Source organism: Microcaecilia unicolor, chromosome 4 (assembly GCF_901765095.1).
Source record: "Microcaecilia unicolor chromosome 4, aMicUni1.1, whole genome shotgun sequence".
Classification (NCBI taxonomy): Eukaryota; Metazoa; Chordata; class Amphibia; order Gymnophiona; family Siphonopidae; genus Microcaecilia; species Microcaecilia unicolor.
The window spans coordinates 102,811,323-102,828,764 of record NC_044034.1 but is presented as its reverse complement, the minus strand read 5'-3'; the positions used below and the strand labels follow the sequence as shown (position 1 = coordinate 102,828,764).

At 42.3% G+C, this 17,442-nt stretch overlaps 1 protein-coding gene across 1 annotated transcript in view; it reads left to right on the top strand.

Annotated features, from left to right (window-relative positions):
- WBP4 (WW domain binding protein 4) overlaps positions 1-17,442 on the top strand; it is a 70,427-nt gene that overhangs the window by 41,921 nt on the left and 11,064 nt on the right. The window contains exon 8 of the mRNA XM_030200554.1: positions 11,954-12,153. Within this exon, the coding sequence (XP_030056414.1) occupies positions 11,954-12,153 (200 nt within the window). The remainder of the gene's footprint in view (positions 1-11,953; positions 12,154-17,442) is intronic.

Below are 17,442 nucleotides of genomic sequence, written 5' to 3'. Positions count from 1 at the left end.
CAACATCTGGTGCTTGAGTATTTTTTTCGAGTGAGTTGTGCCTTCCATGGGAGATATTTTCTCCTATTTTTTCTTTTTTGATCCTTTTTTCACCTTCCCTTATTATTGTAGGTATTTTTTCCCCAATTTTAAGTTTTCTTATTTTTTTCACACTCTTTAGGCCCTGTTAGTTCTGAGCTCCAGTCGGGACACATTCCTTTTATTTTTTTGGGTGCTTTGCCCCTTTTTTTCTGGCACCATCAAGCCATTTGATTTGGCCATGGCTGTTTTCCTTTCCATGGCTTCAAAGGTTCCCAGTGGCTTTAAGCGTTGTACCCGATGCAGTAGGACCATCTCTGGCAAAGACACTCATTCTTGGTGTCTTCAGTGTTTGGGACCTGAACATATCCCTTCCAGCTATGTTGTGTGTGTATGAAGAAAAGAACCCAGCGTGGTAAACTTTTTGGAGCTCAGTTTGAATCCTTGACGTCGGCATCGATGTCATGAATTGAAACTGCATCGGTCCACATGGCTTCTAGGTCTGTCTTGGACACTGGGAGTGGGCATGCATCAAGTGGGTCTCCACCTGCCTCGATGCCGACTGCTGTGGCGGGCCCCTGGGACCAGTCGGCATCGGACCCGACCTCGAGACAACGTGAGGATTTGACGTTGTCCTCTTCGGCGTGGAGGCGTGTCGAAGGCTAAAGAAACATCGGCATTGATCCGTCCATGAGAAACGTCATCGCCAGGAGGACCGCTCCCCCTCCATACAAGAGGTGCTGATGCACCAGTCTCCATGCAGCCAGGACCCGGCACTCATTTTGATCCCATCATTTCAGCAGCCTGTCCCTGACCCGATGCCTCAGCCTTTCCTGATGGCGTCTCTCCATGAGGACATTGCTCCGTGAGCACTTAGCGAGGCTTTCACAACAGAGTACATTGGCAGCTGGGGTGCATGTGCCTGCCATGCCTCTTCCTGCTGCCCCACTAGGCCCTTGGCCTGCGGTGAGGTCTTGGATGCTGGTGCCACATGTGGCTTCAGTGTCAATAGCTGCCCATACTGCCACCCTCTCGATGTCAGTGGAGTCAGTTTTGCTAGAGTCTAGGGTGGAGCCGTCACCTTGACGCCCATCTCGAGGACATGGTTCCTCTCTATCGAGGCAGGCTTGGTCTCGGGCTTCCCATGGGGAGTTCTTTGCTGACACCAATGAAGAGCACTCATGGGATTCTGATGAGGATCCAAGGTACTTCTCAGAGGAGGAGTTTCCAAGTATATTTTAATTTCGCTATCCTGCAAGTCATAACAATATATCTATGCAGCTTACAGTTTTAAAAACATTCATAAAGAAAAAGAACAAAATAAATATAAGAACAAAAGAGAGGGAGAAACAGAACTTCAATAAATAATAGGAAAGAAGGGTATAAGCAAGGACAGAGGGAAGGGTAACATGTCTGTGCTGACTTGCTAGCCCACAGGCCAAACCCACGGACAGTCTTATGCAAGTGCAAAAGCATCTTCAAAAAAGGAACATTTTAGGATCCATTTGGAATTTAGCTAAGGAAGTTGTGATCTAAGATAAAGGGGTATTGCTTTCCATAAAGTTAGACCTACAACTGAAAAAATTGACTTGTGTGTCATATCGTATCTAATATGGTGAAAAGATGGCACCACTAGAAGATGTTGTTAAAATGAGTGGAGCACATGAGAAGGAACATGCGGGTTAATGTACGAGCCAAAAAAGAATGGGTCTCTGAACTTTTGGTTTTAAAAAACAGATTTTAAAAGTGATTCTGGATAACCAGTGAGCACTCTTAAGGAGTGGAATTGCATGTGGAGTTCTTTGATCCTGTAATTAACTTAATAGAGGTATTTTGAATGAGTTGTAAACGATGCAGATCTTTTTGCCGCAAACCTTTATTTAGTGAATTACAATAATCCAGTTGAGAGAGGACAAGGGAATGAACTAGGATATTAAGGGCTGAGGAATAAGTGCCTTGACAGCACGTATCAAACATAACTTAAAAAAGCAACAATGAATCAGGAATGAAAGCTGAGGTTGAAAGTTTAAAGTAATGAACCAAAAAAATACCAAGAAGTGTTAGGGAAGAAACCAAAGGAATCTGTACATTACAGTTCATCAGTGGCATGGCAAATGATTGATTTTTCTGGATTGGGTTTCATTTTATTATCACGAAGCCAGTTGGTAATGTGTTTAAATTTATCATTAAGAATTCGTATTTCCTGAGGATTAGACGGATCCAGTGGTGTTAGCATTTGGATGTCATCGGCATATATGAAACCGGTAAGATCTATAAATTGGAGAAGAGTAAGAAGTGGTGCCGAAAATATGTTAAATAGAGTTGGTGCTAATATGGAGCCCTGAGGGGACACCACATGTCAAAGGATATGATCCAGAAAGTATCTTGATAACATACTTGATATTCTCAAGATGAAAGATATGATGTAAACCAATCTACCATGATACCAATAGAATGAGGTCATTGAAGTAAAATTGTATGATCCAAACGCAGTTGAGAGTTCCAAAGAAAGTAGGAGCACAGAGTGAGCTTGGTCTAAGTGATAACAAACGTAAGTATTAGCACCTAGCAAAGATGTTTCCATACTTTTAATGATGTCTGAATTAGTCTGACTAAGGTGAAATATGTTTTATCAATAATGTCAGCCAGTTGAGAATGAATATTGTATTCTGTTAGCTTAGCAATGAAAGGTATCCTATCTGACCCTCTCCCCTCCTGAGAAAAGAAGAAAATCTCCACCTGAGAGCCTTTCCTTTCCATCTTTTGTCAGGGAAATGATGGCTGCCATTCCAATTCCTTTAGAGACAGAAGACAAGCCCAGGGCTGAGATGGTTGAGGTCCTGGACTACGATTCCCCTCCTAGAAAGGCTGTGATGGTCCTGCTTCACAAGATCCTGCGGGACATTCAGGTGAAGAACTGGGAGTCCCCTCTGTCTGTCCCTGTCCTCCCTAAGAAGATAGACATGATCTACTACATCCAAAGCTCCCTTGGGTTTGATAGGCCCTAGTTGCCTTATCCCTCTTTGTTGGTGGAATCCGTGCTCAAAAGAGCCAGGAGTTCTAGGGACTATGCTTCGTTGCCCCCGGCAGAGAATCTAGAACCCTGGATTCTTCTGGGCAAAAGATATATCGGTCTTCTATTCTTACCTCCTGTATTCAATCTTACCAGCTCTACACAAGGCTATACTTGTGGAACTTGGTGCACAGTATGTCTGATTTGGTGGATTCTCTCCCACAGGAGCAGGCTGAATCTCTTCTCTAGTTGGTAAGCAGCAGAAGGCACGTAGAAAGTTCTTGGCCAGGGGCGCCTATGACACATTTGATGTGGATCCTGTATCTTTGCCCAGAGTATAGCAATACGCAGACTCTCATGGCTGCGTGTATGGGACTTGGACCCGGCAGTTCAGCAGAGGTTGGCGGATGCCAAGTGCCGAGGGGATAACCTTTTTGGAGACAAGGTGGCGGATGTCACAGACTTCATGAAGAAACACACTGACACCATTGATATTCTCTTTCACTGGACGTCTTCTGCACCTTCCTTTTCATCCAGGAGGTTTTTGGGCAAGTAAAAAAGGGGTCCTTACTACTCTTAGAGAGGTAGGTATGCTCCTTTCTATATCCAGCCTCAACAGGTTCTGCCCCAGCCAAAGACCCAACCAGCACTCCAGTCAAAGCAGGGGCAAGCTTTGAACTTGTTCCAGCAGAGCATAACCACAGTAAAAGTGACCATCCCATTTGACGACCGGTTGAGGGGAGGCTGAATTTTTCCAAGAAAGATGGCCCCTTATAATCTCCAACCAGTGGGTTCTTCAAATAGTCTGTGTCAGTTACATCTTGCATTGGTGGCAGATAATCACCAAATTGCCCACTAATAGTGACTCACATCAGTTCTCAGCGCAAGGAGGTACTTAGGAACTCTGTGCCCTTCTAAAGGCCCATGTGACAGAGCTCATTCCACCAGGAAGGGCAGGGATTCTGTTCCAGGTACTTTCTTGTACCCAAGAAAACAGAAGGAATGTGTCCCATCCTAGACCTAAGGCCCCCAAATAAATTCCTGGTCAAAGAAAGGTTCAGGATGATTTCCCTTGGCACCCTTCTCTCCATGATTCAGGAAAATGATAGCTATACTCTCCAAATAGTGAGCCCTTGGGCCGTCGGCTCTGAACCAAGGAGGGGGGGGGGGGGGGGGGGGGAGAGCTCTGAACAGCAAACTGAGCCACCACCAGACCGAACTGGATACTGGATCCTCTGGCTGAAGAACATGGATTAGGAAGCAGGGTCAGTGGAGCGATGAACCGGGTCACAGAAACTAGTGGCAGGAGACTGGAACTCGGGAGCAGAGCTGCGGAAGACTGGAACTCGGGAACAGCTGAAGACTGGAACTCAGGAACAAAGCCTTGGACTTAAACTCAGGAGCAGCTGACAACTGGAACTCGGGAACAGGGCTGTGAACTGGAACTCAGGAGCAGCTGAGCACTGGAACTCAGGAACAGACTGGCAAGCACGAGCAGCAAGGCTGAACAGTTGCGAGGACTGAGGGCGGGGAGCTTTGGGAAATACCACCTGATCTGGAAGCAGAGCTACTCCGGGGCCCAGCAGAACTTTCTGTCACGGTCCTCAAAGCCACGTCTCTGGCACGTGCCAAGGAGCCTCTGCTGGTCAGCAAGGGATGTCATCAGACCACAACCCCCGCTGGTACATAGAGTTTGCTGGTCACAGCCAGGGGCCATGTCACTTACACTTGCATCCCAATACTTGCAGGTCACAGAAAGTATATTTGGTTTTGGCTAGGGAAACATCACTTCCAGTACTGCTTGTTGCTTTTGGCCTCGCATCGGCTCCCAGGTCTTCACCAAGTGTCTTGCATTAGTTGCAGTGTTGCTGCACAGAGTGGGAGTCCCTGTATTTCCTTATCTGGACAATCGACTGGTGAAGAGCACATCAAAGGACGGTGCTCAGGAATCCATGTGAGAACTATTTGGGTGTTAGAGCTACTAGAGTTCATTTTAAACTACCCCAAGTCCCATCTCCATCCAGTTCAGCAATTGGAGTTCATAGGAACCCTGCTAGACACACAGCAGGCGTGAGCTTTTCTCCCTGTGCCGAGGGTGGACACCTGTCGCCCTTGCTACTCAGGTCCGATCCCAGCCAGCAGGTCACATCTCTGAAGATGTTGAGGCTGTTAGGCCATATGGCCTCCACTCTCCATGTCACACCCGTGGCACATCTTCACATGAGAACTGCCCAGGGACCTTAGCTTCTCAGTGGTTTCAAGCCTTGGGGAACCAAGTGACACCAGAGTTGGTTCAGTCTCTGCTTTGGTGGAAACTTCAATCCAGTTTGACTGTGGGGGTTTCCATTCCAAATTCCTCAGCCCCAGAAGGTGCTGACGATGGTTGAATCCCACTTGAGCTGGGGAGCTCACTTAGACAGGCTTCACACTCAACGTGTGTCAGCCCAGGAGATGGATCTTTACATCAGTCTTCTGGAGCTACAGGCAATGTGGAACGCTCCAAAGGCTTTCAGAGATCGGCTTAACCAAATTGTACTATTCAAACAGACAGGTTGGAGTGTGCTAAGCCAACAAGCAGGGGGTACTGGATCATGCCCACTGTGTCTGGAGGCCGTCCAGATGTGGCACTGGATAGGCCAGTATGGGATGTCCTCAAGGCCATTTACCTGGCGGGCAAATCCAACAGCCTGGCCGACAGACTGAACAGGGTTATGCAGCCACAGAAGTAGTCCCTCAGCGTGGGCATTGCTAAGAGATCTTCCAAGTGTGTGGCACCCCCTCGGTGGATCTCTTTGCCACTCAGTTCGATCACAATCCCTCAGTACTGTTCCAGGTTCGAGGCCCACGACAGGCTAGCTTCTGATGCCTTCCTTCCTTCATTTGGGGATTGGTCTTCTGTATGTATATCCTCCTTATCCCTGTTGTGGGGAAGACTTTGCTGAAACTCAAGCAAAATTGAGGAACCATGATCCTGATTGCTTCATACTGGCCTAATCAGATCTGGTTCCCTCTTCTTCTGTAGTTGTCCTCAGAAGAACCTTGGAGATTGAAGTGTTTTCCAACCCTCATCACGCAGAATGAGGGATCTCTTCTACATCCTACAATGAAAAAATTGCAAACCTACGTAATACACTACCTCAGGACAACACTGATATCGAAAATTTCATCACTGGCTTGGACCCAACCCCTGGTGAATACCCAGCGGACCGAACCTGGTCAAACTTCGCTCTCCTCACCGCGGAAACAGTAACCCAGGTGATTAATAGGCTTTTCAACTCTCACTGTAAATTGGATACCTGCCCCAGCTACCTAACAAATTCCGCCCCCCACCGCTTCATACATCCCACTTAAACTACATGCTTCAACAAGGTCTCATCCCTAAGGAAAATGGCAACATTCTACTCACCCCAATACCAAAAGATCCCAAGAAAAAAATCAAACGAAATCACTAACTACCACCCAGTAGCATCAATCCCATTGGTGGTCAAACTGATGGAAAGCATGGTAACCAAACAACTTATTATATAAACAAATTCACAATATTACATGAATCACAATCAGGATTTCACCCCCTCCATAGCACTGAAACAGTACTAATTACCCTCCTAGCCAAGTTCAAGCAGGAAATAGTATCAGGCAAAAGCATACTTCTCCAATTCGACATGTCCAGTTCTTTCGACATGGTAAACCATAAAATACTACTAAGACTCCTAGATTACTTCGGGATTGGCGGACACATACTTAGTTGGATCAAGGGTTTCCTAACCTCTAGAACACATCAAGTGAAATCAAGCTCAAACATATCACCACCGTGGAAAGCAGAATGCAGAGTACCTCAAGGATCACCACTATCACCGATCCTTTTCAACCTAATGATGACCCCACTAGCCAAATCCTTATCCAACCAAAGCCTTAACCCTTTCATCTATGCAGACGATGTCACAATATGCATTCCTTACAAACGTGATCGTACAGAAATCACCAACGAAATCAAGCTCAGCTTGAATATCATGGACTCATGGGCAAACACATTTCAACTAAAACTCAACACAGAAAAAACACACTCTCATCCTCTCATCCCAATACAGTACGCAAACCCACAAACATAAACACTCCAGATTATACTCACCCTATCTCAGATATCCTGAAAATTCTCAGCGTTACAATCGACCGTCACCTCACATTAGAGAACCAAGTGAAATCTACAACAAAGAAAATGGTCCACTCAATGTAGAAACTCAAACGCGTGAAACCACTCTTCCCGAGGGAAACATTTCGCAACTTGATACAATCAGTGGTACTTAAGCCATGTAGACTACTGCAACGGAATCTATGCGGGATGCAAAGAACAAATTATAAAGAAACTTCAGACTGCTCAAAACACGGCAGCCAGGCTTATATTTGGAAAAACGCGATTCGAAAGCACCAAACCCCTCCGAGAAAAACTGCAATGGCTCTCAAACAAAGAACGTATTGCGTGGGGATGCTGTGAGTGCTCTTAAAGCAATATTAGCTTTTTTTAATTCTCCACACCAGGCGATGTGGAAGATGTCACCCACATGTGAGAATAAATGGCCTGCTGTTCTTGGAGATTGCTTGCTACTGGTAAGTATCTTCACTTTATACTAGCATGATTGGCAGAAACAGGTAGCTCTGGCATTGTACTTGCCTGGTTCAGATCATATCTATCAAGCAACTGTCCATGCTGCTTGGTAGCACCTCATTGCCAACATGTGCATTGACATGCAGAGTACCACAAGGATTAATACTGTCACCTAGTCTAGTTAATATCTACTTCAAGCCGCTAGCTGATTTTTTCTTTTTTTTTTTTTGGTTTATGGATATGGATACTCAGTTCTACATCTACATGGATGACGTACAGATACTCATACCCACTGAACCAGACTTAGCCACAGCCCTGAATAAACTGACTACTTGTTTAACAGCAATTCAGTAATAGGCTAAAAACAATAAACTTTGTCTGAACATATTTAAAACTGAGCTCATGTGGATCCCTAGTGGGCACATACCTAGCATCAAAATCCCATTTTGGAACTAGGAACTCTCCCTTAAATCGCAAGTCAGGACCTTGGGATACAGCTAGACTCAACACGTATGCTGCTGCTCCAAATCCAAGCAACCTTAAGGAGCTGATTCTCTATCATCTGCGACAACTGTACACCACCTTGGGTTAATCTTTTCATAAAGGCAGTTAATAAATCCCAATAAATAAGGCAACCTCTCTCCAAACGTTGAGAAAACAAGTCTTGTCACATTGGTTTACATCAAAGTAGGATTACTGCAGTGGTTCCCAAACCTGGTCCTGGAGGCATCCCAGCGAATCAGGTTTTCAGGATATCCCCAATGAATATTCATCCTTATAATACTGGGCTATACCCTACTTACTAACTGAACCAACAATACTACCAGTATAAATCTCTCTGCCAGTTAATTCATTTTTAGAAAATACCTTTATTATTTATTTGCTTACAAAACCTAATACCTTAACATATCATTCCTTCATACACACTCATGCACACACTCACTTACAAATGTACTCTCATACACATTTCACAATAAAACCTTAATGGAGCAAACCCACTAATACATGTTATATCCTAACTGTTCAAAATGGCCAGTAACCTCAGCAGGATATTTGTTCAAAAAGTTCCTCTGATGCTAGTACAGCACTGCCCCCACGGGGTGTGCCTGTTGCTTCAATCTTCCATACTGGTCACAGCACTGCACTGCAAGTTCAAAAAGTTCATCTAATTTTAGTGCAGCACTACCCCCTAGGGTGTGCTTGTTGCTTTAAACTCCCATCATAGCCACAGCACTACACAAAATCCAATCCTTTTCATATGTGCTGGGTCCCAGGAATTCCAAACGAAAATGCAAAATGAGAGTACATTTGTAAGTGAGTGTGCATGAGTGTGTATGAAGGAATGATATGTTAAGGTATTAGGTTTTGTAAGCAAATAAATAATAAAGGTATTTTCTAAAAATGAATTAACTGGCAGAGAGATTTATACTTACAATGAATATTCATGAGAGATTTGCATGCACTGCTTCCATTGCATGCAAATCTCTCATGAATATTCATTTTGTGTATCCTGAAAATCTGACTGACTCAGATACCTCCAGGAGCAGGTTTGGGAACCACTGAATTACTGTAATAATCTATACTGGTTTGACTACAAAGAGTTTGCAACAGCTCCAGCTGATTCAGAATACTGTACGCAAGACTGATAGAAGGTTATACGCAATGTGATCACATTGCACCATTTCTGCAAAAACTTCACTGGCTACCAATACAATGGCTGTATTTAACTCTGTGTCTGACATTCAAGGCCTTTAAAGAAAATGGACCAGAGTACTTGAATAGGATCTTTTCCTACATATTTCCAAGGGCCCTAAGGTCCTCCTTAACCACACCGTCTCCAAAAGACATCACTTAATGTGACACCCACTAACAAGCTTTTTCTGTAGTAGCCCCCACACTCTGGAATGCATACTCCCTGAAAGGCTCTGCTCAACACAAGACTAACTGTACTTCAGGAAACAGGTGAAAGCAGACTAGTGGGAATAAACTTGATGCTGATTGAGGGGAATTCGGGAATATCGGTGGTAATGAATATGAGGGCACATGAATCTTTTGGAAGTTAATAAGGTGTTCATATAACCAAAAGGTTTGGGAACCTCTGGGTTAGCGCCCAGAATTGAAGAGCACTTTCCCAAAACTCACTCAGTCCATCAGCAGTAGTTTTGAGAAAAATAGGTAGCAGCTTTTGGACTGAGATTTGCATAGAGTATTCAACACAAAGTCATTAAAATACTGTGGACTTAGTGAGTTTTGGCACAGGAATAAGCTACAGTAAATGAATCTTGCCTTGATGAATGAACTTAATCACATAACTCAAAAATACAAAAAAATGGACTGAGTTTTAGAATCATAAATGGGAAGGCAAATTGTAGTTGTAGTAGTAGTATAGCAAAAAATTGTAAGCCATATGTAAATAATAAATGCTGGCATTATTGTAAAACTCCAGGGAAACCAAATAAATTTTAAACTAAAAGATATTTTTTGTTATATCAAAAAACTGTAAAATAAACAATTTGTTATACATATATGCTTATTGCTTGTGATTATCTAATTCAGTCAATGCACATATAATCCTTATATGGAGTCTCACATCCAAAAGTATAACAAAAATATATTTGTCCATAAAAGATAAAAAGTACATATCCAGCAGCAGCTGTGTACAGAATCCAGATTCCAAATTATGTTGTTTAAAATCTTTATAAGGAACACAGTAACAAATAGATTGGTGCAGTGCTCTGAAGCTCAGATTCTGCAGGACAGTCAAAGGATATTATCTGCACAATGTCCTAACAGGTTGCCTGGCATGTTGTCTCTACTTGCCATTATGAATAATGTGTATGTGCCCCTCCATAGTGCTAAAATGGACTACAGTAAGGAAAAGGGATGAAAGTTTGGATTTAGCTCATCCTGTTTTCAGTTGTAGCTCAGGGACATTAGGTATTTCTTGTCCCCAGAGGGCTTATAATCTAAGGGACCAATGCAGAAAGCTTCCCTCACAGTTAACACTGACGGTTTAATAGTGTTTTACTGCAGGATAGCAATGCAGAAAGGGTTTCAGCATGAGTGTTAACTGGTGCGAAACACTGACCGTACACCACATGCAAATGTGTTGGATTTTCTAATCTATGGCATGCACAAATTTAAAAATAATTTTTTTTGGCTGCGTGGCTACCACAGAAAAAATTACACCAGGTTCCCAGTAGCATAGAAGTGTTGGCTGAGAGTCTACTGGCTCCCTTTCTCCTCCCAACCAGATTATCCTGCTCCAGATACCAGTCCATATCGGCCCCCTGACCCAATTTTTAAAAAATCAAATTATCCCTGGTGTCTAGTGGCACTCCCTAACCCTACTCCGAACTCAAGTCAGGGAAATGGATTGGATTGGGGGCAGTGCAGATGCTGGCAACTTGCAGTATTTTGTTTTTAAAATGTCACTCTTTCTGTCAGTGCCTGAGCCAATCACCACTCAGGCACTGACAGGAAGGGTGACGCTTTGCATTGACCTGCAGATTGGCAGTAATTTGCATGCTCATTGCTTATAGCATGCCACCTTAGGTTTTAAGCAAAGGTTTTTGCAATAGAGCCGTGTGTTGAGCTGGCTCTACCGCAAAGCTTTTTGCATTGGGCCCACAGTTTATACTTGAGGCAGTGAAGAGTTAGGGGACTTGCTTAACATAACAAGGAGCAGCACCGAGATTTGATCCAAGCTTCCATGGTTCTCAGCCCGTTTTTCTAAGAAATTAGGCTACTCAGCTGAAGAAATGCTGAAAATGTGAATTTATGAGAAAGCCTCTGTTGCCTCTCCCCCTAAAAACCATCACTGTCTGAAGGAAAATCGCAACACTGATAATCATTAAACTGCAAATGGCTTTCCAAATGCTACATTGGCTTCAATTCTTTACATATCACTGCCCACTGGTTTTCATTGGGTTTGGCAGTTTGTCAAGGTTTGTTTTGTATGTAGAGAGCGTAAATCATTGGTTAGTATATGGTGCGGTATTTAATAAATCCCAGGGCACCAATAAGGCTGCTACTACTACCACTACTTATTTTTATAGTGCTACTAGACTTATGTAGAACTGTACACAAACATGAGAGTGATGATTCCTGATTGACAGAGCTTACAATCTAGTCAAGACAGTCAAACAGGACAAATAAGGGATCTATATATTACTGCAGGAAGTGCAATCTGCTGTTCTGCTACTGCTTCTTATTTCATACACCAGGGTCAAACTTTTTGAGGCTGCTTTTAATTCTTGACACTTGGTTCACCTATTCAATGCCAAATTTGATCCCCTACTGTTGACTGTATTTAATAGAATCCAGTTGGGAAAAGCCAGAAGACACTGTTCCCTGCAGTGATGATTCTACTTCTGATGAGAGCAGTGAGGATGACACTACTCCAGGAGAAAGTACAGCAGAAGCAGCCAAAAAGGAACTGAAATCGACAGAGCTAGAGGAAAAAGAGGAGAGAGATGAACTGACCACAGAAACACAAAAACCTAAAATAAATTTCAGGGTAAGTACTCATTTCCTGCCCTTACCTGCTCACAAGATTATCAAGTCATTGAAATTCAGTAAGTTTTAGAAGTGACCTTGATAATTTTTTTTAAGTAGATTTTGGTCTTTGGACAATAATTTACTGCTAGTTTTATGGTTCAGTGAAAATAAAGCTCCTTCCACAGGTTATGGTAATTGGGAGTATAACAACAATGTTCCAGATATTTGCAGAATTGATAATTGTTAATTTTCTGGAATCGCAGACCTCAAAGATGAATGCTACACTTAACCATAATACACTTCTGTACAACTCATATTGAAGAATTTTAAGTTCGATTCTGATATTCCCAGTAACTGTTGTCCAGTTTCATCTTTGCCATTTTAGTTAAATTATTGGAAAATGCAGCTATGATGCAACTGTAAGAGTTTGTAGATAAGTGATGTGTTGGAGTTGGGTTTCATCCCAAATCTGTAATGAAACTTTAATATCTGTATTTCATTTTATTACAGTTGGTTTTGATAGAGGAGTCTGTTATTTTATGGTTGCTCTTGATATAACAGCTTCTTTTCATATCAATTGTTGATTGATCGATCGAGATCCTTTGGAATTGCAATCACAGTTCAAGCTTGTTTTTTGTTCTTTCCTAAAAGGAAGAAAATTTAGAATTGTAGCTAGGTAATCATCTTCCATATGGTTTGATTGCTTCTCAGGAGTTTCTCAAGGCTGAACCTTATCTGCAATGTTATTCAATCTATATATGGTCCCAGTTAGCAAAGCTGCTCTCATCTTTGGGTGTGGTATATTGTCTTAATGCAGATGACACAGTTTTTTGTTTCTGTGGATTCATCAGTTTCTTTAGAATGTGTTAAATTGTGTTTACAGTTGATCAATACTTGGGTTTGTGCTGTTTTTCTTTGAATATGGCGAAAACCCAAATACACAAGAGTTTGCTATTTGATGATATTAGTATATCAATATTGAAGGAATTACGATATTTAGGAACACTTGGATTCTTCTCTCTGTGTGTGCACATTTACTTATAAAACTGTATTTCACAAATTGAAACTAGCTAGATTTTTAAGGGGCTATTTTAGCTTTTGAGAATTTACATACAGTGTTGCAAAGTCTAGTTGTCTCACATTTCAGTTATTGCAGTGCACTTTTTTAGGCCTTTCTGTTTACTGTTATCTGGCTTTATTAGCGGGAGCAGTGCGTTGTGAGCATCTCTTTTCATCACTTATTAAATTATTTTGGTTACCTGTTTTTTTGAGCGTACTCAGTTTAAAGGTACCATGCTCTCAAAGAACCTCAGTATTTCAAATTACCAAGCAATGGATGTTAGGTATAGATATAAAAACATAAACCTGCATCTCTGAAAGGAGGAAGGGTATTATTCACATGCATCTGACCCACAGATGCGTTCAAGGCAAAGCTATTCTAGATACATAACACTGCTTCTAGCAAAGTGAAGAGGACGTAGAGTGCAGAGCTGCCAGAATTCAACATAAATACCGATTTGCAATAAAAAATACCAGGAAATATGAGGAGAAGGTACAGAATGGCATAGAGCCAGAGTTTTTATACCGTCCTCCGGGAGCTTGGTCCAAGGCAGAACCTCTACTTGAAGAGATTACTTCCTCTGCCATGTCACAATTTTCAGGGATCAATTTCCTGGGAGACTTGAACCTACACTTGGAAAATGATGCAGACACCAATTTCCATAACTTCACATCATTCCTGAAGGACTGCGAACTAACTACATCTCCGAGGGTGCAACTCATGAAAAAGGCCATAAGTTAGACTTTGATTTCCTAATAGCTTGATTAGTTCATACAAATGAAAGCCAGAACCATGATCTGACCACTTCCATCTGGATTTCACCAGTGATATCTGTATGTGAAGCTCAAACAGACACAAGTCATCCAAATTCATCTCCACCAGGGGTAAAATCAACAAGGCCATTTTCTGGTCAGAGCTAACAGATTCCTTCACTACCGCATCTCCTACACATGGTTTGATCAAATCTCACTGAGACACCAAGGTGAAGGCCATACCAGACAAAAGCTCCCTTTACCACTAAAAAGGTGAAGACATCCAGAAATTCACCATGGTTTACAGAGGAACTAACCATCCTAAAAAGTTGCAGATCTAGACCCCCTTTTCGGAAGGTTGTCAGTCCATGAGCGCACGACATTTACCAAAATGCCATTTTTGGGGTCCAATAAAATCCAAACACATTTATAAGAATGGCTAAAAAATTAAAATCCTGTACAGTTTTTGATGCTAATTCTGATGAAATACATTTTAACATTATGGATGCAAAATCCAGTCAAACAAGTTGACTCAAAGTGTGCATCAAAATTGGTCGCGACTCAGCAGAACATATTTGGACCAATATTCAGACCGCAACAACTTCCATGCAAACAAAGATACGGACTTGAAATTTTGAACAAGCATTATGCTTGTGCTGGACATAATACTGCCAGATTTGCAACTAACTAGCATCTATAACAGCCCTGCAGGATCTCTTCAAAGTTGCCACTGTCAGCGTAAATGGTAAAATGTACCAAAGTTCAAAGCCAATTATTAAAAAAGAGCACAAAGAGCTACTTTTTATCTCTGTTTCCATGTGGTGGTCGACGGATGTAACCCACAAATCTGGACTCATCTGTTAGAATAACAAGGAAGTCTGCATTTTGGCGCCTAATTCTAGGCATGAACATTGAAGCCGTGTCAATGGCTGGTGTAAATGTTTGTGACCAAATAATGGCAGTTATGCATAACTGGCAGAAATCTATAACTTTGGGCTTAATTGCTTGACACACCCCATACCCGTCCATGCCCCTCTTGGAATTGAGCATTAAGTTTATAGAATAGGTGCATGTCATTTATATGTGTGTGACTACAAATTAGTGCCAATTGATATTTAATGCCAATTTAGCACCAGTTAGCTAATTTACCCCTTTTTACAAAGCTGCACTAACAGCTGCTTGTGCAGTAATGCCGACACAGTCCATTCAGAGTGAATGGTGTTAGGATGATAAATATCTGAGGAAATGGGGGTGGATTGGTGGTGACCATTCAGCCTGAAGGTGGTAGTGTCATGAGGGCAAGATCAGAGATGGCAACGCATACTGGAAACAAAGCAGAGTGGCAGCAGAGGAGGTGAGATTAGAGGCAACTGTGGAGGTCAGAAAGTCAGGACCAGCATTATCCTGCAGGGTCTGGGAACAGCAGTGCATTATCAGTAGATGAGAAGAGGGAGCGATACTAATGGTGGGGGAGTGAATGGGTGAGACTCTCTCGGAGAGAGAGAGAGGCTGGGGAGGAAAAGAGAGGCTTCAGAGAACTATCTGTGGAGCTGATACTCAGAACTCCGGTGCTAGAGCTAACAGTGCCCATCTCACACTGTGGGATCATTGCTGAAAAATAGCACTCCAATGCTTAGAACAAATTGTATTCAAATTATATGCATGCTGTGTAGTGAGGGAGGAACATGCCTGGTGGCCTCACACAAGAGCTGTGCGGTAAGCGCAGTTGTTTTGTGGATGCCCAGTCAAACTGGAGAGCAGGGAGTCCGTGCTGAATTTATATGACACACAGTCTCGTGTCTGAAATCGAAACTGCTTTCTCCAGTTTGTGTCTCTACCTAAGCGGAGGTCCACTGTGACAGCGTCTGTGAGTAAGAGGGTGAGTAAGAGATGGCCAAGACAGATGAAGACAAAAGTCTCACATACACAACCAAGTGGAAAAAGAGCCCAAATACTTGTAACCTTTTTTTTTTTTTTACTTAGTGCAAATTCCATGACAAATGCTGTCTTCAAATGCTCCAATGCCAGCTCTGAGCTGGCATGAAGTTTTCAAATGTAAGGACAGGGATTGGTTTGTGCGCTATATTTCATAGCATTGGGAGGGAATAACTAAGGACCTCATTTACATAGGCTTGACTACATTTTGATGCTATTTGCGGCCATCTTTGGTGCGCACATTGTCCCCAGCACAAGTACCCTCTGAATGTTCTGCAAACCCTAACACCTGCATTAGGTTTTGAGCATCAGCCTATGAGGGTGGGAGAGACAAACTGAGACTGATAGGGATGGGCTGGAGGGGAAGAGAGAGTGGTGGAATCAAGAGAGCAAGAGAGACTGATAGAGAAAAGAAAAGGAGAAAAAGAAGGCTAGTGAGAACAGGTTGGGCGTTGAGGGGAGGTGGTCATGAAAGAGTGGCAGGGATGATCTGGGGGGTCCATGAACTTTTTGGATAAGGGACCCATATAGTCAAAAGGTTGGAAACTTCTAGTCTAGATCATTCGTTCATCTGAAAAAACGTTTTCTTCTTGTGCTTCATTTTAAATGTTTGAGGAATTAATTGTCTCTGTTATATTCCCCCACCACCTCCTCTCATATAGGTCATATATGCTAAGATTCTTATGTTTAATCTCATTTAGCTTTTGGCACAGACTTAGGACCATTTTGGTAACCCTGTTCTGGTCTGTCAAAGAAAGTGAAATTACTTCCAGTTTCTTCCTCTGGTTATAGCAGTTAAGAGGAGTCACATTGCATCCTTCTCATCTCCTGCTTTTGTATGTTGTTCCCTTTATATCGTGCCTTTCAAAATACAGCAAAGTAGATTATAGCAATAATACAAAATTAGGATAATTCCCAAGTAGGTACACAGCAGATCACTAAAGTATCTTTTTTTTTTTCTTTATATATTGTCTATTGAAATTTTTATATACAAAGCAAATTACAACATAGATCTACTTATCCTTCAACATACAACAAACTTGAAAGATAAGTCCCACCCTTTTACCCCTCAAAATGTGAATGACTTTCAAACTAATCATATTTGATCATCCAGTCCATGAATGGTCCACTATATTGTAACTTGCTTATCCGACATATTGCTTGACAGTTAATTATCATATGGATTCTTCCAACTTTGATAGGCATCCTATAGTTGTGAAACTTAACTAAGTGACCCCGTCTCAAGGCCATGAGTTGCCATTTGATATACTAAGGGACTCATTTTCAAAGCACTTAAACACACAAAGTACCATAGGTTACTAAGGTGCATTGTATGCCTAAGTGTTTTGAAAATTAGCCCCATAGTCCAATTTCTGCAATACTTTATTTGTTGAAGGTAAGGTTGACTACTTCCAGGCTGAAGCCAAGGTCAGCTTGCTAGCTGTGAATCTGCAGGAGGCCAGTTTGAGTATCTGGTTACCAAAGTCTCTTCTTGCCCTAACAATGGCTTCTTGGGGGAAAAAAAAGTTTTTCTTGTCTGTCAGAGAATAGCTCTTTCTTG